Source organism: Ursus americanus, chromosome 26 (genome assembly GCF_024610735.1).
Source record: "Ursus americanus isolate L20-20 chromosome 26, mUrsAme1.1.p, whole genome shotgun sequence".
Lineage (NCBI taxonomy): Eukaryota > Metazoa > Chordata > Mammalia > Carnivora > Ursidae > Ursus > Ursus americanus.
Window position 1 is genome coordinate 37,576,155 of NC_142152.1, and position 27,592 is coordinate 37,603,746.

A 27,592-nucleotide genomic window follows, 5' to 3' on the forward strand; every position below is an offset into this window, starting at 1 on the left:
TATGCATTCTAGTCCTCGCAGGCCTTCTCTGAGCTAACTATCCTCAGCTCCTTCACCAAGACACACTTTCTCCTACAAACCCAAACAGTCAGCTACTTCTTTGACTCTGTCATCCCAGTGGGATCTGGAGGCTATTGGAGGCTAGAAAAATATGAGGTCCCACCCCCCACCAAATCATCACAGCGCAAAGCACTGGAACACACATGAGCTGTGGGTTCAAATCCTGTTTACCGGTTAGGGCTCTCTGAGCCTGCTTTCTCCACGGTGCAATGGGGATCTCCACTCCTGTTTGTGAGGACCACGGCGAGGCGTAACTCTGATGGTGTCGGTGGGCTGTAAGCAGGCATCAGGCTCACTGCAGGTGCCCGCCTAGCAGAGGGATGGCTTACGGGGGGGGGGCAGCAAGAACAGGGTCTGGGGCTATCAGAGGTGCTGTCTTTGCTCTGCAATGGGGCCACTGCGTCTTGGGGATTCCCAGGGAAAAGGGCCCCCCAGCACCACGCGCCCAGGTTCCCAGGCAACGCATCCTTGGGTGGTGACAACAGGAGCTCCATCATACTTCCCTTCAGGGCTCAAACTTTAGGTTTCCGGTCCCCCACCCCCAATGCCTATGGGCTTCCTGATGTCTGGGGCCTGGGGAATGCTGGCAGGTGGGGCACAGACAACCGGCTTCCAGACCCCAATCCAAACTCACCAGACAGCAGAGAGACCTCAGAGCAGTCACCTCGCTTCTCTGGGCCTCACGGGGCCGCATTTGAAAATCGGCGTTATCTGTCCCTGACATCCCCCAGGATGCTGTGAACTGTAGAGTGCATGTCACTTCAGTGGTTGTCATTGTGCTGATCTATACCCATGACTCCGCGTCTCCTCTTTCCTGAGGGTTCCCTGAACGACCACACTCCGGCGTGGGCATTGTGTCACAGGGAAGGACTAGCCATTTCCAGACGTTGCTGTGCATCCTGTCATATGTGGAGGTTGGCTCCCTCCTCCGGCCTCCTGCAGACACCAGGGCCCCCTCCCGGGACTCTAACTCCTACCAGCTCCCGGGACTTTGAAACAGGTGGACCCATGTCCACATTTGGGAGACAAACTGCCTGAACAAAGGGCTTTCTGAGGGGAACAACCCTGAGGAGGTCCTGGTAGGACCCCAAGGGGATGTTGTTAAATGTCAGCTAGTAAAGCGGGGGTGGGAGAAGTGGCCTCTGGGCTCTCTTCTGACCGGAAATGTCCAGAAATGAATGGCTAGAATGCAAGAACATGGAGGGGAGAGGAAAAGCCGGGTGCATCCACCTGGCACAGGTGGGCTCGGTAGGGGCAAAGGCCTGCGGACAAGGCGGTCTGCACAGATCACTCGTGGTAACTGAAACAGTGGGAAGCAGGGGACTCAAATGAATTGGGGCAGGCGGGCAGTAGACCCCCATGGCAGCAAAGCCTCGCTCCCTCCTAGCTCTGAAGCCATCGCAGGGACTGAATCCCACCCCCACTCCTCCCCAGCCGTGTGACCCAGGACAACCCCTTAGCCTCTCCTAGCTTTGGTTCAGTCATCTACAAATAATCATAGAATCGGAAACCTCCTAAAAGGAACCAGGAACTGCCTGCCATGTCTGGTGCCTTCGAAGTGGGGGGCTGGCTTGTTAAACGCAACAGGGCGACTGTGCGTCCGGGACGGGTCCATTCTCCTCCTACAACAACGGGTACCCATACCATGCTCTACACACTCAGAAGAGGTCTGGAAGGAGCCGGGGGAAACCAGAGGGAGCACTTGCTTCTGGAGGATGCTGGGGGCGGGGCCAGAGCCAGGAGGCAGGCTTCCTGGTCATGTATACACTTTCCTACTCTTTGAAATTCTTATCGCAAGCAGGCATACCTCTTTGCAGAATTTCAATATATATTTAAAAAAAGAAAGAAAGAAAGAAAATAAAGTGGAAATAAGGAGACAAAGTCCTCCAAGATGCCCACTCTCCACAGCCTGAGTCTGTCCTGCAGAGGAAGGGAGGGGACAATTACACATTGGCACAGGCACCCAGAAGCCAGTGCAGGGAAGAGGCATCGAGGGAACAGGAGGGACCCCAGGGTGGGGGCACAGGCCGGCCCTCTGGTAATTCTGTGAGTTTTTGAGGAAGTGCATACACTGTGCATCTGCTGGGTGGGGGCTCTGTATTGGGCACCAGGATGCTGCTGGGGACCCAAAAACAGCTTGTCGTGCTCAGACTCTGGGGAGGAGTATTTTTCTGGAAAAAAAAATTTTTTTTTTTACTTGTATGCTCATTCCAGCCGAATGAGAAATTAATCCCATCAAATAATCCAAGAAAGGGGAAGATGTTATAGAAAAAATCAGCGTGATCCGTGAATTAGTGTGATCGAAACCATCTAAAGTCTAAGGTGTGGCTAGCAAGTTTGGTTGTAAGGTAATTTTGAAGCTTCATAACTGTTTTAAAAGGATGCTTCAGATTTTAAAAAATGGTCATAATCTGGCAGAACTAAGCTGGGAGAAAGGACTTTCTTAGACTAGCACGGAGCAGAGCTGCGGGGCACAGGGTGACCCAGAACCAGACCCCGCGGCACCCTCCTGGCTGGTAGGGCCTACACCGGGGTAGGCTCAGCCGGGCCTGGGGACAGCAGTCTCTGCAGTGACAGTCAGAGGCACCTGGCTGTCAGAAGCCACAGCCATTAAGCTCTGGAACCTCTGTGGCTCTGGCCGCCAAGAGAGAGCAGGTGTCCCGAGGAGACGTCTTTGTCACTACAGACTGGTATTTAGGTGAGTTTCCAGGCTAATCTCTTGTGAGCCTCACCGTGCAAGCCAGCCCCCCCCACACCCTAAAGGCTCTGGGGCACCGGTGAGAGAGCGCGTGTCAGCCCAGCAGCCCTGAGCCTCAGGCCCCTAAGAGGGTCCCTTCCCAGCAGTCCCACGGCAGCCATTCACGGGCCTACGTCTCTGCAAAGTCGACTTCTTTGAAGGTCCGTCTGGACACTGAGAGCAGGCTTCCCCGAAAGCGGCCTCCAGTCGGCTGCGGTCCTGGGCCAGGGGCGGGATAGGGGGATACTGGCCTGTTGGCCCGCAGCCCAGCGTTCTGACCCAGGCGTGGCCATTCGGTGGCTGAGAGACGCAGGGCGAGTCCTGGACTTCTCGGAGCCTCTCCTTTCTCGCCCTATCGGGGTGTAAAGCCCACGGTCCACAGCCGCTGTGCGGCTGAAAGAACAGAACGGTGTGTGCAGATGGCCACGTGATGCCACATTCCCCCTGTCCTTGCCTTACTGATCGGGGCTCCAGCTCAGACACCCACCCCCAAGGTCCACAGAGCCTGGTGGGAGAGACAGTCGAGGGCCCAAGAAACTCTCACACAGCACTCTGCTTCTGGAGCCCCTGGTGTCATCCCCAGAGGACCCGGGACAGTCACACACATGGCTTGTTCCCAAGCATCTCAGATCCAGAGCCAAAGGCAGGGTCTCCATTCTGCCTTCCCTGGGCCTCTGTCACCACCAACAGATACACAGACACACACACACTATACACCACACACACATGCACACACACACACTATACACCCCACGGACACACACACAATACTACACACACCACACACACACCCCACAAACACACGTATCACACACACACAGTGCCACCTGAAGTCATCTCAGCCCCACCTCTGGGTTCCCTTCCCACCCAGCACTGTCACCAGTGTTCCCTCTGATGACCCCACTAAGCAGGGCTGCTCTCCCCACTCGAGAGTCAAGGAAAAGTCTTCAGAGCTAAAACAGAGCGAGTCAGAGGCCAAGCTAGGTTGGGACCTGGTCTGGTACTTCCCATGAGGACATCGTGCTTCCCCGGATAAGCAACGGTATCAAGAGAGGGGCCGCCCCCCCCCCCCCAGCCTGGGTGCTTCCCACAGTGGGACGTAATCCAGAAGCCCCAGCTGGGCGCTAACAGTCCTGACGGGGACACCTTGCATGTCCCTGGCCGTGGACCCATGTTTACTGTAAGAATAAGAATGAGCCATGGAGATTTTCCTTGCAAATGGCCTGGGGAACTTCTTCTGAGAGTCTGTTTGGACGGTGGTAGCTGTGGCTGAGGGGCAGGGAGGGGGAGCCCCCGGGGGCAGTCACCGCACAGAAAAACCCTTACATCTGAAGACAGTGGAAATGACGATTATTCCTGAGGCAGGAAAGGGAGCCGAGGCGTAATGAGGTCCTGGGTGCCAGGGGTGATCCACTGGGTCCCCACCACGTCCTGCACGTGGGAGATAAAGCTCCTTGCCCTACCAGTGGGGGACCCAGGCAAATAGGCCTCATGTGTCCCAGCTGGCCGGACCTAGGGCAGCCAGGGGACGCAGTTGAATACACCAGAGGCTGGAGAGGGAAGGTCGGGTGCCTGGGTGGCTCAGTCGGTTAAGCGTCTGCTTTCAGCTCAGGTCATGACCCTGGGGTCCTGGGATCAAGCCCCACATCGGGCTCCTTGCTCAGTGGGGAGCCTGCTTCTCCCTCTCCCTCTGCCTGCTGCTCCCTCTGCTTGTGCTCTCTCTCTGACACATAAATAAATAAAATCTTAAAATTGAAAAAAAAAAAAAAACCAACAACACAGAGGCGGGGGAACAGGGGAAAGCGGCAAGCAGCCTACAAACGAAGGAAAATCAATCTGGCCTCAGGTATTCTGCAGCAACAAACACGCCAGCTCCCCAACAGAGGAACCCCTATAGATTCAGGAGGGAAACAGGCTGTGATCCCGAACGGTCCTCCATGAGCAAAAGTAGCAGAAAGACATGCTCAAATCTTGAAGGCTCACAAAATATGCCATCCCTGCAACTGTCATGGAAAAAATTACTCAGAGACATAACCCAGGCAACAGAGGCATTAATCAAAATCTAGAACAGAAGTTGGGAGACTATTGGCTTCTGCCACGGGGACCCCAAATTCAGGAAATCAGTCCGAGTCCTCTGACACTGAGGGCTTATGACCGGGAGAAAACCGCAGCTTCCCAGAAACTCCCTCAGCAGCAACTCATCCGGGTACTTTTCCCTGGGTTTGAGAAGCCTGCTGACCACCTGCTCAGAGCTGGGGCTCGGTAAACAGGAAACACTGGAGAAACAGTTCATAAATACTTTAGACATTTCATTTTAAATGAAAACAGGATTGCATCTTTATCAGTTTTTATGTAAGCAAATCTTTTCCTTTGAACACAAGTTGGCTGATTTTCTTCCTTACACAACCTAACCCATAATTCATTCCCTATGTTTTGAAAAATAGGAGAAAGCACTTAGCTTAATTTAAATATCTTCATTACAAAAGTCATGTATCTCCTTCATAGAAAAATTGGAGGTTACTACAACAAATAAAGAAAATGATCCCAGACTCAAAGACAAACACCGTCAGTTAATAATTCAGTATTTTGCCTATATTCAAATGTTGTGTGTACAATTTAGTGCTCTGCTTTTTTTTTTCTGCTTTACATGATATCAGAAGTACTTTTTTTTTTTTTTTTTGGTGAACCGTTTGGAGCATCATTTTTCCTAAAGATTTATTTATTTATTTGAGAGAGAGAGAAAGAGAGAGAGCACGAGCGGGAGGAGAAATGGGAGAGGCAGAGAGAGAACCTCACGCAGACTCCCTGCTGAGTGGGGAGCCCCACGCGGGGCTCAACCTCACGACCCTGAGATCACGACCTGAGCCAAAACCAAGAGTGGGTCGTTTAACCGACTGAGCCACCCAGGTATCCCTGAAGCATCATTTTTAATATATATAAGCGATTTCCTGGTCCTAAATATTTTGGTTTTTCTTATTTTCCTCCTCTAAATGCATGGAGCTTTTCCTGTTCTTTTGATTCTTTTCAGAAATGCCAAGCAAACAGGAAAGGGATTTTTTTTTTTTTTAGGTTCTTGATTTGTTTCAATGAATTATCCCAATTGAATTTTCTAGTGACGGGTTTGGGATCCACTCACCCTCTCCAGCCTAACTATATTCAGAGAAGATACCCAAGCCACACCTGTCTCAGTCTGAGACCGGCCCATTAAACGCTTGCAAATCAGATTGTTTTTATGCTGTATTGGCCGCGGTGGGTGCCTCCAGGAATCGGAGCCAGGCAGCCAGACCCTGGAGATGGGGGGGTCTGGCATTACATCAGATGAAAACGCTTACTAATAGCAATCCTTACTGAGAACTTATTAAAAACCAATCCCATTTTCCCGGTAAGGAAACTGAGTCTCAGCCAGGCTAAGGGACCAGGCAGTGAGCAGGGACACAGGACCGTGGCCCCTGTTTCTCCTGCGGCAGGCTTCAGAGCAGAGCGTGTGAGAGGGTGAGTTTGGAAACGGCCTCTGCCTGGCACAGACTCGCAATGGGCCAGGCGGGGCGTCTCAGAGGCTTTCGGTTCTAGTCCCCAAACTGGAAAACACAAGGGACGAGACAAGCTTGTGCATGTCAGAAATTCTCCTCGATCCTGGCTCAGGAAGTGGGAATTTTCCACCTGCCTTAGCACCAGAAATGAGAAACCATGGGGTCCTGCACCGCCCCCCCACCTGCCCAGCAGGGTCTGCAAAGGTCTCAGAGCCCTGGGCAGACCACGGCTCCTTAGCAGGGTTACACGAAGACGTAACAGTGTTCTGATGTTCGACCCCCTTCTCCACCCTGCCCCAGTCCACCCCCGCCTCAAGCAGAAGGCAGCCCAGTGGGTTAGAATAAATGCAGACCTTGGTCTCAGGCCGTCCTCTGCATCTTTGTAGCTGGGGGGTCTTCTGGGGGTGGTGACCTCTCTAAAGTTCATTTTTCACGCAAAAATCAGGTGGCATCGCACCCGGGGTAAGCCTCTCACAGTGTTGCTTGGAGAATTAAGGGAGCTCAGGTCTGTGAATCACCTGACTTAGAGTTGACAGCCCTAGGACCTTTGCAACATACGAATTTCATATATGTCTCAAACCAGAAAGGCCAAGGAGTGACAGGACCGTGGCATTGGCGTAGACAGCTATAGGTAGTTGTAGGGCTTCTATCTGTAGGATTTAAGGAACCTTTGTCCAAATACACCAAAAACCCTGCCCAGACTTTACTTGAACACCTCCAGTGACGGGAAACTCACTACTACAAAGAGTAATGCAATTCGGCAAAGATTCAGTCGGCTGAGCACTAACAGGACCAGGCATTCAGAGAAGCAAGAACCCGGTCCTGTGCTCAAGGGACTGACCAGATGGCAGTCGGGATGGGTGTAAAGAAAAGGAATAGCATGTGTGTGTGTGTGAGAGAGATCTGAGCCTGTTTTACTGTTTATTAAAATGAAGACAATACTATGAGCCACACACACCCCCCCCCCCACTTCTTACAGGCCCGGTGGGAACCCAAGGACATGAGAGCACTTTTATACAGCATCCCAGGCCTGGCTCTGCCACCAAACTGCTGAGGCTCAGTTTCTTCATCTGTAAAATGGGGCCATCAATGCCGATCTAGCAGTGTTGTGAGGGTTAAATGAGTTACTATGTGTTATGTGCTCAGAGCAGAGCGGGCGACCGGCAGATGGTACACGCATTTGCTGTCAACGTCACCTTCCTCATCCTCATCTGCCCTTCTGACACCTAAACCCCAAGCGCCTGCTATGGGCCAGGGCCAGTGGCCGGAGGTGGGGGTCCAGTGGAGGGGAAGGCAGAGCCACCTCCTGCCGTTGTATCCCCCCCATACACACCCACACTGACCCGGCAGGGAGAGAGGCAGTAAGGGAGCTGTGTACACAGTGTGCTCAGACGTAATGAGCACATTGGGGCTGGGAGCCTCTCTGCAGGGACAGCTCAGCCAGGTCTCTGAAGGCCTCCTGGAGGAGGTGGCATGAAGCTGGATCCGATGGATGAATAGGAGTTGGAAGGGGGAAAGTGGTCAGGGAGGCAGAGAGGTAGACCTCTGACCGAGGTGTCTGGGGCCCAGCAGGCCCAGAGCCAATGATGACACTGTTAGGAACCTTGCGAGCTCATCGACACATCACATCGGGCTTGAAATCAGCCCTGATTTCACCACACAAATCTGCAAAGGCTACAAATGAGGCTTCCCCCACCCCATCCCTGCCGCCCCCAAGAGCCAGCTGGTAACATTCACTGGCATGCCGCACCCCTGCCTCTGGCTCCCCTCAGTTGGCTGGACAAGCCCACCACCCTCATCGGGACGGGTGTCCCAAGGACGAAGGACAGGACAGCAGGAGTCGCTCTACCGCCCGCAAGCCGTCCTGCGCAAGTCCGAGGGAACGGCAGGAGTATTTCCTGAGCAAGTGTCCACTGGGAGTCCACCCCACGCTGGGGACTGGCCAGCCGGCCTGTGAGTCGGTCCCTGGGGCAGCTCAGGATGAGTGCGGGGGCATTTTCTCAGGCACACGCTTTCCTGACCAGGACAGACAGACAGCTGGAAGCTGACCGAACTTTGCATCAGGAGACACAGAGGCAGGAGCAAAAGAAACCATTAAGGTTTTGCTCACGCCTGCCTTCTGGGAGGTAAGGGGTCACCTCGATCCTGCAGGTGGAGGTACCACAGGAGACCCCCCCTCCCACGCTCCCAGCCTCCCTCTCCAAGCCCCCTCAAGGCCACTGACCCGCCCTGGTCATCCACACTTCACCCCCTCTGGAGTCCATCCTGTCGGGCATCTCCCATCTGTCCATCTCCTCCCCCCCCTCTGATGCCACCAGCTCTCCTGCGTGGCCGCCTCAGCCCCCTGACTCTCTGCCTCCCAATTCAGGGAAGCCCCCAAGCTCTCCAGAGTGACGGTGTCAGTCACACCCTGACAACACCCTGCTCTTTAGCTGGTCAGGGACCCTAGTGCAAAAGCCGTGAAGGTGAGATCTATACACGAAAGCTCTATGGTTGAGGTCAGCTGGTGTGGGTGCTGAAGTGATCAGCCGATCACTTCCTCCAGGAAGCCTCCCATGCTGCACCCTTAGGCATACTCCAACCCCCTGGGAGATCCCCGAGGGCACATGCTGGCTCTAGTTTACCGTACAGTGACACTATAAAGAGAGACCGTGCAGCGAGGTGTCAGGGTTCGAATCCCAGCTCTGCTAGGCCCTCACTGTGTGACTCTGGCCTCTCTTTCCCAACTGTGAAATGGGGACAATAGTAGACGTCCATCTAAGGTGGTTGTGGATTTCCTCAATTAATTCATGGAAAGCCCTTGGAGCACTGCTTGGCAATCACAGTAAACCCTACTAACTGAGGCTAGCGTATGTCCTGGTGGCTGGCCCCCAGGAAGCGAGCACAAATTCATGGAACGAGTGATGTATAAACAAACAAGAGTTTATTGATCACGTATCAAAATGATATTTTAGATATACTGGCTTAAAAATATGGTACTAAAATTAATTCAGTCTGCTTCTTTTTCTGGTGTTTGTTTGTTTGTTTGTTTTTAATGTGGCTACTAGAAAATTTAGAATTACTTAAAAAGCACTGCTCTAGGCTGTGGGAAACCAAAGAACGAACACTCAGGATTCATGAGGAAGTGAACTGAAAGGAAGCGAAAGCAGAGGGAAAAATGTCAGGAAAACCTCTAAATTTAAAGAAACATAAGGAACATATCAACCAATGCAATATGTAAAGTACGTTGGGTTCTGATTCAAGGAAATAACTGGGGGCGCCTGGCTGGCCCAGTGGGTAGAGCAGGTGACTCTTGATCTCAGGGTGGTGAGTTTGAGCCCCACGTTGGGTGCTGAACCTACTTAAAAAAAAAGAGAGAAGAAAAAATAACTTGAAAAATATATATGACATCTGGGTCCGGCAGAAATTGGACCACCACCTGGAGAGTTGATGCTAGTATATTACTGTTGATTTCTTATAAATGTGATCATGGGTCTGGGGGGACGCTTCTTGAAAAGAGTCCTTATCTGTTAGAGACGCCCCCTGAAATACTACGGAATAAAGGGTAGGCATGGGAGACTGGCTTTAAATCTCACAGGAGAGGTGGGGTGGGTTCTGGTGTAGAAACAAGATTGACCGTGAGTTGGCGCTTACGGAAGCTGGGGGATACGTACGGAGAGTTTCATGATGGTAGCCTGTCCGTTTGTGTATATTTTCAAAGTTATCCGTAACAATAAGCTAAAAAAGAAAAACAGAAAGACAAACCTGGGGCTCTGCCTGCATTCCAATCCCGGCAGCTCCACCGTGCTAGCTGGGCCTCTGTTTGCTCATCTATGAAATAGGGAAGTAACATAGTCCCTATGCTGCAGAAGATGATCTATAATGGGCCTTGAAATGTGCAAAGAAAAAACATTTATTTTGCAGGTGCTTTACGCACCGTTATCAGTCTTCACAATCCCCTTTCTATGGGAGGCTATCCCCATGTACCCTAGGGACTAGGTCTCCTGCCGCAGGCCATCAGCCGGACAAAACCAAGACACCCGGTTTGCCAATGTCCATGATATCAATACCTGTGCTGGGGACTCAGGGCCAACTTTTCCCATCCTCTCTGCTTCTCAGGTCTTGGGAGACTCAAGGTCTATTCCTTTGCAGATCAACACTAAGAAATATGCTCCCCTTCCACTCCTTTCTAGAAAAGGTATCACACAGGCTGAACCTGGGGCTCTGGGATTAATTCTGAAGGTTGACTCCCTGGGTTCCAACAGGCTCCACCTCCCAACGCAGAACTGGGCAGAGAGCCAGAGTCCCAGTGCTGGAGCCAGGCTCAGACTTGACTGTGGCTTTGTCTCTGGCAGGCCTGGCAGGCAGGGCTGGGCCCCGGGGTCCTCCGAGGCAGGCAAGCAGGGAGGCATGCTTCCTGGTAAAGGGGAGCTTGCTAAGATTGACTCATTCCATCCATCTCCATAAATGGCTTTGGATGCCAGCAAGTGAGAGCATGAGCCCCTGAAACAGCACTGTGCTGGTCCCCCTCCCCCAGCTTGCATGTTTCCCTGTGGCAGCCCATTTCCTCTTTAGGGACATGGTTGTACAGAGGTCTCCAGAACCATCTATTACATCTGCTTATTGTAATCGTGGAAATGAAGTCCCAGAGATGGCAAGGCATTGATCCAAGGTCACATCTGGTGCTCAGCGACAGAGACAGGAGATGGTCCTTGAGGGATGGCACTAAGGCGTGGCTTGATGTCCACGTTCTTTTGGTCCTGCCCAGTGTGTCTGCGCTCCTCCCCCGCCCCCATATCTCACACTGAACCTGACGATTGCATGGGGAATAGAAGTGCATTGAATGCACAAATGAGCAGGAAACGAAGGCGCAATAGAACACGTCCCTTCGGAACGGAGACCTCAGACGTCACGGTGTGCAGGAAGGCACAAAACTCCACCTGCCCCAAACTGGGTGTTCTCCACTGTTCCTCTCGCACGCACCTTCAGCAGGACCCGAACCACTTCGTGCCACAAGGGTTGGTTTTTTCTCTACAGCTGGCTCCAAGTCTCTGTTTATTTTGTCTTCCTCCCCCTCGTTTTGTAAACCCGCTGCGTGGGAAGACAGTCACGGTACGCGCGTGCTTGTGGCAGAGGAACCAGGCTAGTGGCCAAGGTGGCTAAGGCCCCTGGCCAGCTGCCCTCTCCTCCCACTCCAGCAGGCCCACTGCCACCCTTGGGCCACCAGGACCCTCAGGGAGCCAGAGAGTCTGCAGAAGAAATGAGTGTTTTCAGCACACCCAAACCGGAGCCTTTCCAGGGTAATTGCTTTTCTGGAAAACACTCCCTCCGGACCCACAGCCTTCCTTTCTTGCAAGGCTCTCTTGCAAGGATTTCTATTTCCTCCCTTTATAAATTATTTACATGCTCGTGACAGCAACCCTGGAACTTTTGGGGAGTGGAAAGGACACTGTTATAATTACACAAAAGTGGCTGCTCTTAGGTCTGGTGTCTGCCCGCCACACCGTTGCACGGGCTAGGGGTGTGAGGTTGGGGGGTTTTAAACATGTTCACGATCAGACAATATTAGCACCCAGCTCTTTCTTCCATGTGGATGAGGACAGCTGTGGGATGATTAAAAAAAAAAAGAAAGAAAGAAAGGACAGAGAGTCTGGGTACCAGGATTCCAGGACCTGGCTTCATGGCTGGGTGCGGCCACTAGCTGGCTGTGTGTCCTGGGAAAATGCCCACCATCTCTGGGCATCCGTGACCGCTTCCATAATGTGAGCGGGTCTGATGAAATGCTCGAAAGCCCTGCCCACCCTAATATTCCAGGATCCTGTCAGATTAACCTAGGAAGAGTTTCCAGGGGTGAAAGGAAGAAGAAAGGAGGAATAGGTTTGGTACAAGAATCCCATGCATCAATTAAGACAGATCCTCGGGCTCTGTCCCCAATGGCCCCAGTCCTGCGACTGCCTCCAGAACCCTGACTGCCTCTGGCCTGCACCAGACCCCTAAAAGGCCACTCCATCAGGAGACAGGCAAGGCCTCAGCTCTTGTCACAGGCCGGCACTTACTTGCTGTGTGACTTTAGACATCTCATCACTTCTCTGGGCCTCAGTTTTCCCTTCTGTAAAAGAAGGTGGGGGTAGGTTGAACATTTTCCTTTTAAGGAAAATTCTTTCCTCCAATAAAATTGCAGTAACCTGACATAGGGCGGAGAGGAAGGGAACGCTGACTTGATGGAGCATTGAATATGTGTCGAGTTGTTCTAAGCACTTTGCAACCATTAACCTCCTTTATCTCCCAGAAACACTACAAAGTAAGTGCTATTAACATGCCCATTCGATGGATGAAAAAGCTGGAGGGGTTCAGCTGCTTGTCCAAGGTTATACACAGCTAGTACGTGTTGATGCCGGGATTCTGACCTGGTTGGATCTCGGCCGTGAAACTCCCATCCCTAGTCATTCCAACCCCTTGGGGACATCTCCAGGTACCCAGCCCGTGCTCTTCCACATTCTCATGCGTGCACACACGCGGGCACACACACGCACACACACTGGGGCTGCTCCTCCATATACACTCATCAAACTCCCTGCTCAAGCCCCAAACCAAAAGCGCAGGGACTGCTGATTCCCCAACCGTCCCCACGCAGCCAGCTGGACTGCCCTTGCCATCCCCACAGGCTGCAGCCACCCCCACACCCAAAAGGGGGAGCAAAGGCAAAGAGGTGGGAGCATAGCAAATGTCCTGGGAGAACAGGAGGGGGGGCAACGTGGCTGGGGCATGTTGACCTTAAAAATAAGACTGTCGGTGGCTTTACCAGCAAAATGGTTTATCTGAGAATAGCAGAGAGTTGCAATTTGGGACACACAAGCTACAGCAAAACCTTGGGCAAGTGCAGAGAACCAAGAAGAGAAAGGCTCTTTTACAGAGAGAAGGGCAAACTTGCGAGGGGCTGTTGTAAACAAAAAGCCTGTTGGAGTAAACTGGGAGTTCCAAGCGCAGTGGTTTCTCACTGGCTGAGCCGTGACCATCTCTCATTGGCCGGGCTATTGCTGGGCAAGAAAAGAATCTTCCTTCTTTCTGCTGGGGTCCTAAGGCACAAGCTTCTTTCCACGCTCATGTCTTCTGCTGGGTCTGTAAAGGGCTACGGGGAGTGTGTGGTGTGAGAGCTCCCCCTGCTGGCCTCCCAACCCCATTTTGCGTTTTTTTTTTTTTTTAATTTTGTTTTATTTGGAAAAATATTTATTTTATTTACCTTTTTTCAGGTTTTTATTTAAATTCTAGTTAGCTAACACACATGGTAAAATTGGGTTCAGGTATAGAATTTAATGATTCATCACTTACACATAATACCCAGGGCTCATCCTAAAAAGCGCCCTCCTTGATACCCATCCCCCATCTAGCCCATCCCCCACCCGCTTCCCCTCCAGCAACCCTCACTTCGTTCTTTATTGTTGAGAGTCTCTTATGGCTTGCTTCCCGATCTCTCTCTTTTTTTCCTTCCCATATGTTCATCTGTTTTGTTCCCTAAATTCCAGATGTGTGTGAAATCACACAGTATTTGACTATGACTGGCTTATTTCACTCAGCATAATTCCCTCTGGTTCCATCCACATCACTGCAAATGGCAAGATTTCATTCTTTTTGATGGCTGAGTAATAGTCCATCATATATATATGATGTGAGATATACGTGTGTATATATATCTCATATCTTCTTTACCCATTTATCAGTCAATGGACATTTGGGCTCTTTCCATAGTTTGATTATTTTGATAATGTTGCTATAAACATCAGGGTGTGTATGTTCCTTTAAATCTGTATTTTTGTATCCTTTGGGTAAAGTGGTCCCATTTTATTTTTTAATTTTTTTTTTTAGAGTGGTGGGGAGGGGGCAAAGGGAGAGGGAGAGAGAGAGAATCTTAAGCAGTCTCCCCACTGAGCACCGAGCCTGATGCGGGGCTTGATCTCACGACCCTGAGATCATGACCTAAGCCAAAATCCAGAGTCAGGTGCTTAACCAACTGAGCCACCCAGGTGCCCCAAACTGACCCCGTTTTAAATGAGGTTTCCCTTTATTCCATTGCACAGGCACTAGGAAAATGTATCACATGACAAGGGATTAGAATAAAGGAATGGTTTCATCAATAACGATAAACAAATGCAATGCTTTTCTGAAAGGTGTCATTATGACAACCACGGAACAACATGGAAAAAATTCCTTTGATATGATATTCCATGTAAAACCACAGGAGAGGAAAGGATGCTTGCATGTGGATATGCATAGGGATAGAACTCTGGGAGATCTGAACATGTTTAAATGGCTGTTCACTGTGTTTATATTATCTTATAAAACAAAAAGGGAGGGTGGGATTTTTTTTAGGGGAAGGATTGGTGTTAGGTTGTTGGATGACGTTGCCCGATCATGAAAACTTCAAAACCCAATGTGGGGGAAGGAAGGAAAACATGCTGAGCAGAGTAAGCTGCCAATAATAAGCAAAAGATAAAGACTGAGCCAGGCCCGGGGCGTCCGAAGGCGAGCAGAGTGCAGAGTCGGGCCAGCGCGCTCTACCCTTTGCTGCAGAGCTCAGTGCGGCCCGGGGCCCCCCGGCTTCTCTTGCCGTCTCTGCAAATGTCTCCAAAACATCCCAGGCCCGTAAAGTGTGCAAATGCCAGGAGAGCCCACGTGATGGAACTGGGCCTTCTGATTCTGCTCTCTAGGAGTTCCTAGAATGGGGGTTGACTTCTCAGAACCCCATCCTTCCCCAGACACGGCTTTGACCTTTTTTCAGGGCAAAGGAGAAACGGGTCCCTTGGAAACTATGTGCCCGGGCCACACACGCTTCTCCCGGGCTGCTGAGGCCAATGAGGCGCAGGAGCCCCTCCTCCCCCGCCACTCCAATGTTTACTGCGGCCCCAACTATTCCCTGGTGACCGGCTATAAACAGCACCCTACGGGTACTCGTGGAAATGAGAGTGTAGAGGAAAGCATCTGTTCTGGGGAGGTGTCCGGGAGAGGGCTCCACGATGTGACTCAAGAGACCTCGCTTCTCTCTGGCCCTGGCCTTGCCTCCAAATTGCTGGGTGGTCTGAGGGATTCCACTCATTCACGGAGCAAGTGTTTTTCAAGAGATCCGAACGTGCAGATCAGTGCAGGCACAGCGGAGAGTGCAAAGTTGACGGAGCGTCCCCTCGTGGGGTACTGAATACAACGGGCTCGATGGCCACACGAACGCACCACACACAGACCACACACAGACCACCCCCCCGCACCACACACACACACGCACACACACCACATACATACACACCACACACACAATCACACACACACAACACACACATACACACCACGCACACACACGAGGCAAAAGGAGAACACCCGCACTCCCACTCCCGTGGGAGCTAGAACTGCACCCTCGTGGTTTCCCTGCATCCACGGCCAGTCACGTCCTAGCCACACGCTCATCTCTCTCCACCCAGCTGAGGAGTCAGGATCTGAAAACGGAGCCTGGGTGTCCTGAGAAGGGTCTCCTAAATCCCACACCCCATCGTGTGGCTGAAGCAGACCAGCCCCCTTGCTGGGGCAGGAAGGTCAGCTCACGTTCTAGAACGTATTGCCCAGGTGCCGTGTGCGTGTACTGACACATACTGACTCATCCAGCTCACGCCGCGGCCCTGGGGGGGCGGCTGTCTTTATACCGACCCCCAGGTAACAAGCCAGGGGAGGAGGACCCAATTCCAGGTCCGACGTCTGCTCCCACAGCCTAGCTGCCAGGCTGCGCCCCCCATCATGGGCCACAAGTGTCTAGCTAGGTGCTTTGGGGGTGTTTTCCCAAATTCGGTCATTCCGCGTGCTGTCTCCGCCACCCCTGAGCCCCCTACACCCCTGCTTCTCTAACACTTACTTTTGACCTATGACTGCCTATCACCAACTTTATTAAATGGAAACTGACTATCATCCGTCATGAAAACAACCTGCAAAAAATAAATACAGTGGACTATGAACAACACTCTTGGGGTCTGGCTAGACTCAGGCACGGGGCCCGCCCTCTTTGTTGAAAGCGGGGTACAGATCCCAGACAGGTGTTGAAGCCACACGGGCCTGGCCCGTCAGGCGGAATGAGCACACGCTACAGGGCTCCGCACCGAAGGGCCCACACCCCTCACTGCAGCCACGAAGCGATGCCCGGAGTTGGCTGCAAGGTTGGGGGCCCCATACGAGTGGAAGGTTGGTCCTGGAGAAAGGGACGCTGTGCGTTTGGGGGCGGCCCCAGCCTCAGAGCCCCTCAGACACGGCTTCCTGGGAAGCCAGAACGGGCTCCCTCGGAGACTCCAGTGGCATTTGCTCCTGCGGAGTGGACAGCCGGTATTGATGTGATTCAGCGAAGGGACATATTTTTGAAGCGAGTCTTCTTGGCCAGGATTCGAAGGCAGATGAAGAACAAGTGAATCAGAACGTGGGATGTGCGTTCTGAAGCACCCGTTTGAGGCAGGAGGGGAAGCCCAGCTGCAGAGTCATCCCCGCCTCCTGGCGCTGCTTCAGCCCTGTTGCGGGGGACTGACCGCAACATGGGGGGGGGGACAAGGGGCTCCTTCAGGGTGACAGAGAGTGCCGCACTCCTGGCCACCACCACCATGACCGCCCCCCCCCCCGGCACCCCCCCCCCCGGCCCTGCCCCGCCCTCGTCGCCAAGGTGCCTCCCATCCATGCTCCCTCCCATATTCCTTCCAATCCCTTTCTGACTTCGGATTTTATAATCCCAGGGTATACGCCACAGGGTCCCAGGAGGACAGAGAAGGCACATTCACACCGGGTAATATGGAGAGATTTTTGACAGGGGGTCTGTTTACAGAGTGTGGACAGCGTGTGGGGGTGCCACCTGGGCCTCGGGGCTAGGAGTTCTCCCTCCCTGAGAACTGAGCAAGATGAGGCGGTCGAGATAGTCGTCTCTGGAATCCTGGCCAGGGAGATGGAAAGGGCCCCTGATAGGAGCTGTGACCTCAGCCACTGAGGCCCCGAGGCAGGGAAATGGGAGCCGATGCCCCATCTTCATGCTCTCCCTCCCTCCAGGCTCTGCTGGTGCTCCCACTGGCCAAGTCCCTGGGAAGCGGGGGCGCAGAGCCCCTGGCGCGGTCCCCCGGGTCTGGGGGAGGCTGCAGGGAGAGTGGCGGGGAGCAGCCTGCAGCTCCCACACACACAGACCTCCGCTGGGAGCCTCCAAAGCAGAGGCAGAGAAACAACACCCATGCCTCCACAGGACCAACTTCTCTGGACTTGAAATCCCTCTCTCTGCAGGACTGGAAAGAGAGAAGCCCTCAGCTTTGCTTTGAAAATGAGAGCAATGTTTACAGCCATTAGCCATCAATAAGGATCAGCCAGCCAGATCCGGGAGCACCCCGGCAGGTAGACAGGGCAGTGGGGAAATGCTGGGCACTCCCCAGGGTGACAGAGCTGGAGGCCCTGAGTCGCCTGTGCGCCTGTCACTGTCCCCGTGGAAAAGGGAGGCCTGTGCCAGGCTCAGGTCCCTCAGCAGGAGAGGGAGCCCCATGGGGCAGAGGGAGCTCACCTGCTCTTTCTCAGCAAGCAGCACAGAGGGATGAATGATTCAAATACACCACCTCTGACCTCCAGCTGAATTTTCTTCATGGGGGCCAGGGAGGGCCTCCCAAAAAGGCAATCTACGAGGTCTTTCTTCCCCTCGCCAGATCGCACCCCCCCAAAGGATCAGCAACACTTGGCTGCCCGTTGTTCCCCCTGGGGAGTCCCAAATCCTGGCCTCCACTCAGCTTAGGGTTTGCCAAAACATTTCCCAGATGTGAATCAAATGTCTTCTGCCTCATTTCTCCCTTACCAACTCAGTCTCTTCTTTTCCTAATGTGCTCCTATTTCCTGAACAGTCCACTGCCTTACCTCCACGCCCCACAAATGATTTCGGAGAGCTGGCTTCTGGAAGCCTGTGTGCCTGCTGTTTGCACAGGCTGTTCTCGCTAAGAAGGGGCTGGAACCTGAGGCAGGGCAGACCCATGGCTACACATGTTCACACGCATGTACACCCAGGCACCCAGCCATTCACACCCTTCTGGGACAGGAGCAAGAGGTCCCGTGAGATCGGGGAGCGAGCTCGAGGTCCGGACCAGAAGGTGGGGGTCTAAGCCTCCATCCCCTACTGTTGACCAGAGACCTTCCCGATAACATGAACAGCCGATGAACACAGACTTTTTATACGTACTATATGGTATCCTCTTACAATAAAGGGAGCTAAGGAAGAGAAAAGGTTATTAAGAAAAGCATCAGGAAGGGGCGCCTGGGTGGCACAGCGGTTAAGCGTCTGCCTTTGGCTCAGGGCGTGATCCCGGCGTTCTGGGATCGAGCCCCACATCAGGCTCCTCTGCTATGAGCCTGCTTCTTCCTCTCCCACTCCCCCTGCTTGTGTTCCCTCTCGCTGGCTGTCTCTATGTCTGTCAAATAAATAAATAAAATCTTTAAAAAAAAAAAAAAGCATCAGGAAGAGAGAATACATTTACAGGATGGTACCGTCTGTACTGGAAAACATCCGCATGAGTGAACCCTTGCCGTTGGAAGCTGTGCGGTGCAAGGGCCAGCCGTACAGAGAAAAGGGATGAGGGATGGAGGGAGGCTTTGTCAGCGAGAGCCCCGCTGTGCAGAAAGGCTCACATCTCTCAGCACATGAGAGCTCACCGGAGCACCCACCACCACAAAGGGTTGGAACTGCTCTCCCTACCTGCCTTTCTCCTTAGGCTTGAAGTCCCTGGAGATCCTCCAGCCCGGGCCTCTCCCCTGAGCTCCAGACCCACTCTGGGACCAACAGCTACTTCCACCCCCACTGGCACTTAACAAGGGCCAGTCTACACACATGATGCTCTCTCCAAGTCAGCCCCCTCTGCCTCTTCCCTTCATAGGAGATAGGAGCACCCGTAGGCAGGGGTGGGGGGGACTGGTCCTTGACACGCTGCTCACCCTCATCCCCAGCCTCTCCCTAGCCAGTCTTACACCAAGCATGTCAGCTTTCCTCTCTAAATACCCCTGGGATTCGCCCTCTCCAGTCTCCATCATCCTGCCCCCAGATGAATGGGCAGCACCTGCTAACCCATCTCCCGGCCTCCACGTCCCCGCCACAAGCCTGTCCCCTCCTTCCCCCAGGAGCCACCAGGGCCTAACACATGTCCACAGCAAGCTTCTTCCTGCCTCAGGGCCTTTGCACCTGCTGCTTCTTCCACCCAGACATCCTCCTCTCCACCACCATCCTTTTACCCAGTTTCCTCCTGCCTAGCCTCCGGCTTCAAAATAAATATCCATTCATTCCCCGCACCAGGCTGGTTAGGACTCCATGTTACACACTGTCATGGGATCTTTATTTCATAGCATTTATGCCAGTTTTCAATTAATTAGTGACTAATTCAGTAACATCTAGCTTCTCCATCGGATTGTACGCTCCTGGAGGACAAGACATTGTACCATGATGTTCCCAGGCACCCCGGCTGCAGTAGTCGTTTAATAAACATTTGCTAAGTGAGGGACTCCGTTCCCCTTCCCTGGCGTGTTTTATGGTCCCCAGCCCACCGTCTCACTGTCTTTTCTCCCCTGGTCAGCCCAGGAGCCTCACTTACGTCCCACTCTGAGTCCAAATGTTCTCCAACTGGAAGAGATCAATGTTCCTGTCTTTTCATGAGGACCCTGTGCCCACCACAGCCTCTTTCGGGTAAGTCAAAAGAGTTCCTTGATTTAGTCTTTATAAGGGAGGGGCATACAGCCTGGAGAAGGCCTGGAGAACGTGACCCTCATCTTCTGGACAACAGTTGAAGCAACAGGAGATGTTAAATCCACAGACGAGAACTCTCAGGGGGGCTGGTGAGGCCGGTGTTCAAATCCCCATGGGCCTGGTGGGAGCAGAGGGACTGGAGCGTTCTGTGGGGTTTGGTGGGGCATAGGGATGCAGGAGGAGGACACAGTACTGGTGGTCATGTGCAAGCGATCCCAAAAGAGCTTGGGAATGAAAAAAGTGACATTCTGACGTCAACACCCAAGGAATCAGACAGAGATGTGCCAGGTCACTATGGAGATGGGAGGTGTCCAACACATGTCTGACGTCTGGTGGAAGGCCAAGTCATGCTAAAGAGAGAAGGGTGGGGGGCGGGAGTGCCTGGGTGGCTCAGCCGCTAAGTGTCTGCCTTCGGCTCAGGGTGTGATCCCAGGGTCCTGGGATCAAGCCCCGCATCGGGGTCCCTGCTTGGCGGGAGGCCTGCTTCTCCCTCTCCCACTCCCCTTGCTTGTGTTCTCTCTTTCGCTGTCTCTCTCTGTCAAATAAGTAAATAAAATCTTAAAAAGAGAGAGAGAGAGAGAATGTTGGGACAGCTGATCCCGAGTGGAAGCAGAGGAAAGGGAGGGTCGGTCCTCAGGGGGCAACGCTGGCACGACAAAGCAGAGAAGGGCCCAGCCTGGCCTCTCAGCCCTGTGCTGGGTACAGCCTACTGTGCAGATGACCGTGCCACAGGGCATGTAACTCCCAGTTACACACTCTCCAGGCCACCTTGGAAGATCCCGTGCCAACTAGGGGCCAGGGGCCATCCCCCTGGTGAGGGACCATATTGCTGGGCAATGAGCCAGCAGCAGCTGGTACCATCCTTCAGTCTCTAGAGAGCCAGACCCCGAGAGGCAGCTCTCCAGCCTCCCCCACAGCGAGCAACCCAAGAGGCCAAGGAGGAAGCTGCATTGCAGCTTTTTTAAAGATGTATTTATTTTAGAGAGAGAGAGGGCGGGGGGGCGGCGGTGCGTGGTGGAGAGGAGCAGAGGGAGAGAGAATCTCAAGTAGACTCCGTGCTGAGTGTGGAGCCGGACGCAGGGCTAGATCTCAGCACCCTGAGATCACGACCTGAGCCGAAACCAAGCATCAGACGCTTAACCGACTGTGCCACCCAGGCGCCCCTGCAATGCGTTTTATGACTGGCACTGGAGTGATACACTGTCACTGCCACCACGGGTGGGAGGCAAGTCACTAAGTCTGGCCGCATGCACTGGAAGAGGAACTAGACTCTACCTTTTGAAGGGAAGGGCAGCACAGAATCTGGACAGACTAAAACCACCACTCCACCAGAAGGATCTTTCTAGAGTGTTTTTTCTATTCCATTGCTCCCTCCGTAAAGCCCTCAGGGCTAAAGTCTCAGTCTCTTAGCAGCCGGTGGTGACTGTCCCTTTTCCCTTATTCATCCCATCTCTTGCCACTTCCTGCCTCCCTGTCCAGTCTGCCTTCCAGAACATGCCAGAGGCTTCTCCACTCTGCACCTCCGCTCAAGCTTCTCCTTCTGCCTGGTCTGTCCCTTCTCCTTTGTTGTTGTTGTGTTTGTTTTATTTTTTAATTTTATTTGAGTACAGCTGACACACAAAGCTACCTTGGTTTCAGGTGTACGACACAGTGATCCAAGTTCTCGGTACATTACGCTGTGGTCACAGCAAGTGTAGCCATCAGCTGTCACCGTATAACGCTGGTCCTTCTTGCTCTCCATTGACTCGTTGCTCATCTTTGGAGACCCAGCTCGAGAGTCACCTCCAACCTTCTCCACCCCCCCAATTCTGTGCCCCATGCCCTTCCTTCCACCCCATGGCATTCATCACAGTTGGGAGCTTGGGCAGGGCAGGTGACACGCGGTACTGGCCTCTGGCTCCCCACAGCCAGGGTGGAGCTCAGCACAGAGAAGCAGCTCGAGGCACATTTCCAGGATAAATTCATCAATGCTTATGTTAGTCACAGGTGCCCAGTCTGGCCGCTGAAGGCTGGCCAGCTACTCCTGGAAGTAGAGGGGATTTTCCGAGGAAGTCCCAGAGGTGAACAGCAGATTCTTTCCCATAAGCCGTGGCTCAACTCCTCCCCCATGAGCCTGCCCAGGAAGGAATCACCCTCCCAGGAAGAGCCCCTCTAGTGCCGCCATCCCCCCACTCCCCGCCAACCCCAGAGGGCACTAGGAAAGTGTCCACTCAGTCCTGCATTCCGAGTTGTGCTTTCTACTTTCAATGTGTCTTCAGACCCACTCTGATTCGAACCTTGCAACGACTATGCAAAGCAAGTCAAGAAGAGAGTAATACTCTACTCCAAAGGAAACAAAATAGAAGCTCAGAGAGGTCAAGCAATTTGCCCAAGACCACACAGCTAGATTGGAACCCATATCTGTCCAAGCCCCATGCCTTTTTGCTGAAGGTAGAGATGAATTAGCCTTAACAGTGACAGTTCTAGAAAATGAACTGGCCCATGGTCTGAGTCTCACCCAAGCATGAAAGAGGAACCAGTGGGTTAATGATAAAGTCACTAACACAGGAGCAAGCAGAGTGTTGCTGGTGGTTTAATAAGTTCACAAAAATAGATAATTATTCATGCTTATTGAACCAAGTGCAGAGTTTGGGGCTTTTTGCAAATTGTCTTGGATTCCCACCACAACCCTGAGAAGTAGATTTTGTTACTCGCATTCTGCAAGGTAGGTCATTGAGGTTCAGAGAGGTTCAGACTTACCCAAAGTCACACAGCTAATGAATGAGCTGGGATTTGAACCCAGGAGGACTGCCTGGCTCCAAAGCCCCTGCCCTCCTTTTCCATCATGCAACTTCTGATCATCATCAACACTTTGCTGGTGGGAGTTCTGGAAGCACAATGCTGCCCTCTACCAGAAGGAGACAGGGTGTGGGCACATGGGCTGTGGTCTCGGAGCCAGGCTGGAATCTCCCTGTCTGGCATGATATCATTTTTCTCCTCTAATCAATTACTCACCATGACCAGGCCCTGAGAGGCTGAAAGACGACCAGCTCCCTTGGGAGGGGCCCGTGCGATAAGGAAGGAATGGTGAACTCCCATCACGGAAGCTTCGAGGAGGTCCAGGGTCCAAGACTGTAATTGTCAGTGCTGATGATGGACGCTGGCCAAGGAAACATCCCAGTGGAGCCAAGAGGCGAAGACCATGAGCTCTCGGCCTAGCCCAAGGACACGGGGTACCTCTCAAAGACCCCGGGGAGTCCGGGCTGCCCGGACCCAAGTCTCTGAGCGTGCGGCAGAAAGGGCCTGAGTGCCACTCCCGACCTCGCTTCTGGAAGCTGCTTGCTGATCTCCCCTCTCCTTCTGCAGCAGCTGTTTCTCCTGCCTCTTGTGACTCGAGGTGTAACAGCCTCTTTTCCACTTTCTTGCAGCACGGAAATGCTCAACCTCACGTCGCAAGTCCTCATGCCCACGTTCAATGGGACCGCGCCCAGCACCTGCCTCTACTCCGACGAGTGGAACTGGCTCAACACCATCCAGGCCCCCTTCCTCTGGGTCCTGTTCGTGCTGGCGGCCCTCGAGAACATCTTCGTCCTCAGCATCTTCTGCCTGCACAAAAGCAGCTGCACAGTGGCCGAGATCTACCTGGGCAACCTGGCCGCGGCGGACCTCATCCTGGCCTGCGGGCTGCCCTTCTGGGCCATCACCATCGCCAACAACTTCGACTGGCTTTTCGGGGAGGTCCTCTGCCGCGTGGTGAACACCATGGTCTACATGAATCTCTACAGCAGCATCTCCTTCCTGATGCTGGTGAGCATCGACCGCTACCTGGCCCTGGTGAAGACCATGTCCACGGGCCGGATGCGCGGGGTGCGCTGGGCCAAGCTCTACAGCCTCGTGATCTGGGGCTGCGCGCTGCTCCTGAGTTCGCCCATGCTGGCCTTCCGGACCATGAAGGAGTACAGGGACGAGGGCCACAACGTCACTGCCTGCGTCATCACCTACCCGTCCCGCACCTGGGAAGTGTTCACCAACATCCTCCTCAACTTCGTGGGCTTCCTGTTGCCCTTGACCATCATCACCTTCTGCACAGTGCAGATCACGCAGGTGCTGCGTAACAATGAGATGCAGAAGTTCAAGGAGATCCAGACGGAGAGGAAGGCCACGGTGCTGGTCCTGGCCGTGCTGCTGCTCTTTGTCATCTGCTGGCTGCCCTTCCAGATCAGCACCGTCCTGGACACGCTGCTGCGCCTGGACATCCTGTCTGGCTGCTGGGATGAGTACGTGATCGACGTCTTCACGCAGATCGCCACCTACGTGGCCTACAGCAACAGCTGCCTCAACCCGCTGGTGTACGTGATTGTGGGCAAGCGCTTCCGCAAGAAGTCCCGGGAGGTGTTCCAGGCACTGTGCCAGAAAGGGGGCTGCATGCTGGAGCCCAGCAAGATGGAGAACTCCATGGGCACGCTCCGGACCTCCATCTCCGTGGAGCGCCAGATCCACAAACTGCCAGAGTGGGTGGGGAACAGCCAGTGAGGGGACGCCACCAGGACCCCTGTTCATGTGTGCCAAGACGGAGGGACAGTGGCACTTCAGGACGTGCCCAGGAAGGAATGGAGGGCATGCCATGTGTGTGACCTCAGGCAATAAGTCGGTGACTCTGGGAAAACCCAGGAGCTTCATGGCTGCCCTGCCCAAACTGCAGTGAGCCGGGCCGTGAGGACGGGGTGACCTCACACACAGCCAAGGGCTCCATACACACGACAGTATTATTGTGCTCATTGGCTGCCACCCCTGGGCCAGCCTGCATCATCCTGGGAATGGAGGGCACCTGGGGCCAGGGACAGGAGTGACTGAGCTTCCCTCCCACGTGGCATCCCGCCCCGCCACAGCATGCCAGTTCAGGCTTCCAGGAGAACGGCCACCCCAGCTCTGGTGCCGCGGCTGAGTGCACAGGTGGGACCTGGCTGGGGTTTCACCTTAGGTCTCTTAAATAACCCAGCGGGGACTCTGGAGGATGATTTCTCAGATTTATGAAGGTTTAACTCTGAGGGATCCCTGGTAAGAACCCAGAGACCAGGATTCCATCACTTCCCCTGCCCATGTTCAAGACAGTCTGTGCCAAAAACACCCTCAGTCAGCACTTAGCCAGCACCTGCTGTTCATGCAGCCTTGAGCACCATGGGCAAGAGGGAAGAAAAAGAGAGCATCATCTCTGTCTTGAAGGAACTTGCAAACTCGAACGGGGTGATTACTTGCAATCAGAAGGCTGTTCTGTGACCCAGCGTGGTCAAGCAAGGCACTGGGGACGGTGCAGAGGAGAGGGGTGAGGAGCCTGCCGCTGCCAGCCCGTAACTTGTGGCACATCGTTTTGTCCCTGCCCGTGTCGTCCTCTGGAACACCAGGGTGTTGTGAAGATTGAAAGAGGCAACAGGCATAGAAGTACTTTGAAGGAAGGAAAGGTGCTATATACACGTGTGGCATTATTACGCACCCAGAACGGAAGTAAATTGATTGTAAAGACATAGCTTTGTTGCTAAGGGTCGTGTCAAGTACCCATCAGTATCTGCCACATTGTAGCAGCTCAGTAATGTTCACTGCCTTCCACCTTTCCTTCCCATACTCTGTCCCCCCTGCCACATACATACACAAGCATTTTGGGGGCAGGCCACCCGTTCAGTGTTTGATTTGTGATGAGCCCAAGAGATCTTCGATGGAACTTACTCAGGGAATCCACATGCTCGGACCCTCCCTGGGGGTGGACAGTAGTCGGGAGGAGTCCAGGCCTGCCTAACGTCCCTATCTCAGCAACCAAGGGCACCAACCGGTGGTTTATTGGACGGTGGCCAAGTGGGGGCCACTCGAGGGTGGCCGACCAATGATTTGGCAAAAAGGTCATCGACCCCAAAGCACTGGTCCTGGTACCAAGCTCCCCTAGAGGGCTGAGCGGTTCATGGGTGCCAGCAGCAGCCCTGGGTCAGGAGGGCTGGCTAGGTCCGGGCAGGTGTGACTGTGACGAAGCCTTGGGGAGGGACCCACACAATGAGCAGCAAAACAGCTGGTCCTCTGCAGAACAGAGAAGGGAGAACGCCCTCCCCCAGGAGGCCCGCAGCCAGCACTATAGAGGGGCGGGGTGACGAGTGGGGTGGGGCGGTTCCCAGGTGCCAGGCAGCAGGAAGCTGGACCAGCATCCTTGGCCAGAGCCTTAAGAAACAGCCCTGTCCCCAAGCCCCAGGTCCTCCAGGGAGGATTCATTTCTTTTTTCCCACATGTTTCACAATCTGCCTCCTGGGGTCAGCACCGTGCCCAGCCCCTTGGGGAGTATGGAGAACGCACCACCCAGGCTCTGACATCAAGTGGCAGAGAACCAAGGCAGGGAGGGCCAGCTCAGTAGCAGTGGGGCTCAGGAGCTTCCACGATAGTAAGGTACGCAGCACCTGGGCAGCGCTCATCTGCTCAATAAAATAAATGGATACTTCTTAGCAGGCTCTCTCTGGAGAAGATGGAAACCCAAAGGATGGGGCAATTTGGGATGGCAAACAGCCCATAAATCCTCATCAAGCCGGCTCTAGATTTTCAGACAAAAAGGATCAGAAAAGACCCCCAGCTTTTGTTCCCCTGCCACACACACCTCTCCCAGTAAACTTACGCACTTGCAGCTGGAGAAAGAAAACAGTTGAATAAGGAGTAGCAGTGGTTTCGTATTTGAATGAAATTACACAGGTGCACATATTGTGGAATAAAAAGGAGGCTGTGTTTTGCCGCTGTGGAGTCCTCATGCATCAGCTGCCGTGTGATGGTCTAAAGGTCTTCTCTGAGCAGAGCCACATCACAGCTCTGGGACCCTAATGGTCCCTTGGGGGTCCTCCTGTGGTCTGAGGAGCAATCAGTCTGTGAGACGGCAGCCGCCCTGTGGGTTGTGTTGACGCCGCGATAGAGAACATCTGTCCTTGAAAGACCCAAAGAGCTGTTACATTGTAAAGAGGGAGCATTTCACAAATAATGAGAAATGGGTGAAACGTGTAAACATGCGTCTTTTCCATACAGCTTAATAAATGGATGAGGCCTTTTTTGCAGAGATCTTTCATGTGTTATAACGCCGGAACCCCTGAGTATTGTGAGGACACTGTGATAGGCAGTCAGAAGCCTTGGGGGGGTGGGGGGGCAGGTCATTATTTCCACTCAACCTATTTTAGGGCTTCTGGCCCGCAGAACAGTGGTGTCCAAGCTTCTGTGATTGTGTAACTCTCTAAGTAAAGGAATTTTGATTATACATACCCAATATGCAAACTTACTGATATGTATTAAAATGTAGGCTCTAAAATATACTGAAATAGAAATGTAAGAAAATTTAACAGGATTTGCTACTTTCCCCTGCCTCCATCCCTACAGTGGTAACTCACCACCCAGCTCCCATCAGGTCCAGTGGGACCCCATGAGGACCTCGTATCGTAGTGATGGCAGAGACTCAATCACTCATGCATGCAATATATTTATTGAGTCCCTTCCATTTGACCTCCCCTTCAAATCAGGAGTGTCTTC

General features: G+C 53.3%; 1 protein-coding gene across 2 annotated transcripts in view; it reads left to right on the forward strand.

Annotated features, from left to right (window-relative positions):
- BDKRB2 (bradykinin receptor B2) overlaps positions 1-27,119 on the forward strand; it is a 30,402-nt gene extending 3,283 nt beyond the window's left edge. The window contains exons 2-3 of one of the 2 annotated variants that reach the window (XM_045815766.2): positions 19,910-20,014; positions 23,482-27,119. In XM_045815766.2, the coding sequence (XP_045671722.1) occupies positions 19,941-20,014; positions 23,482-24,586 (1,179 nt within the window). In that variant the 5' untranslated portion in view covers positions 19,910-19,940 and the 3' untranslated portion in view covers positions 24,587-27,119. Of the gene's footprint in view, positions 1-19,904; positions 20,015-23,481 lie in introns of both variants that reach the window. The other variant, XM_087856211.1, reaches the window with a different exon arrangement.
- The last annotated feature ends 473 nt before the right edge of the window (positions 27,120-27,592 follow it).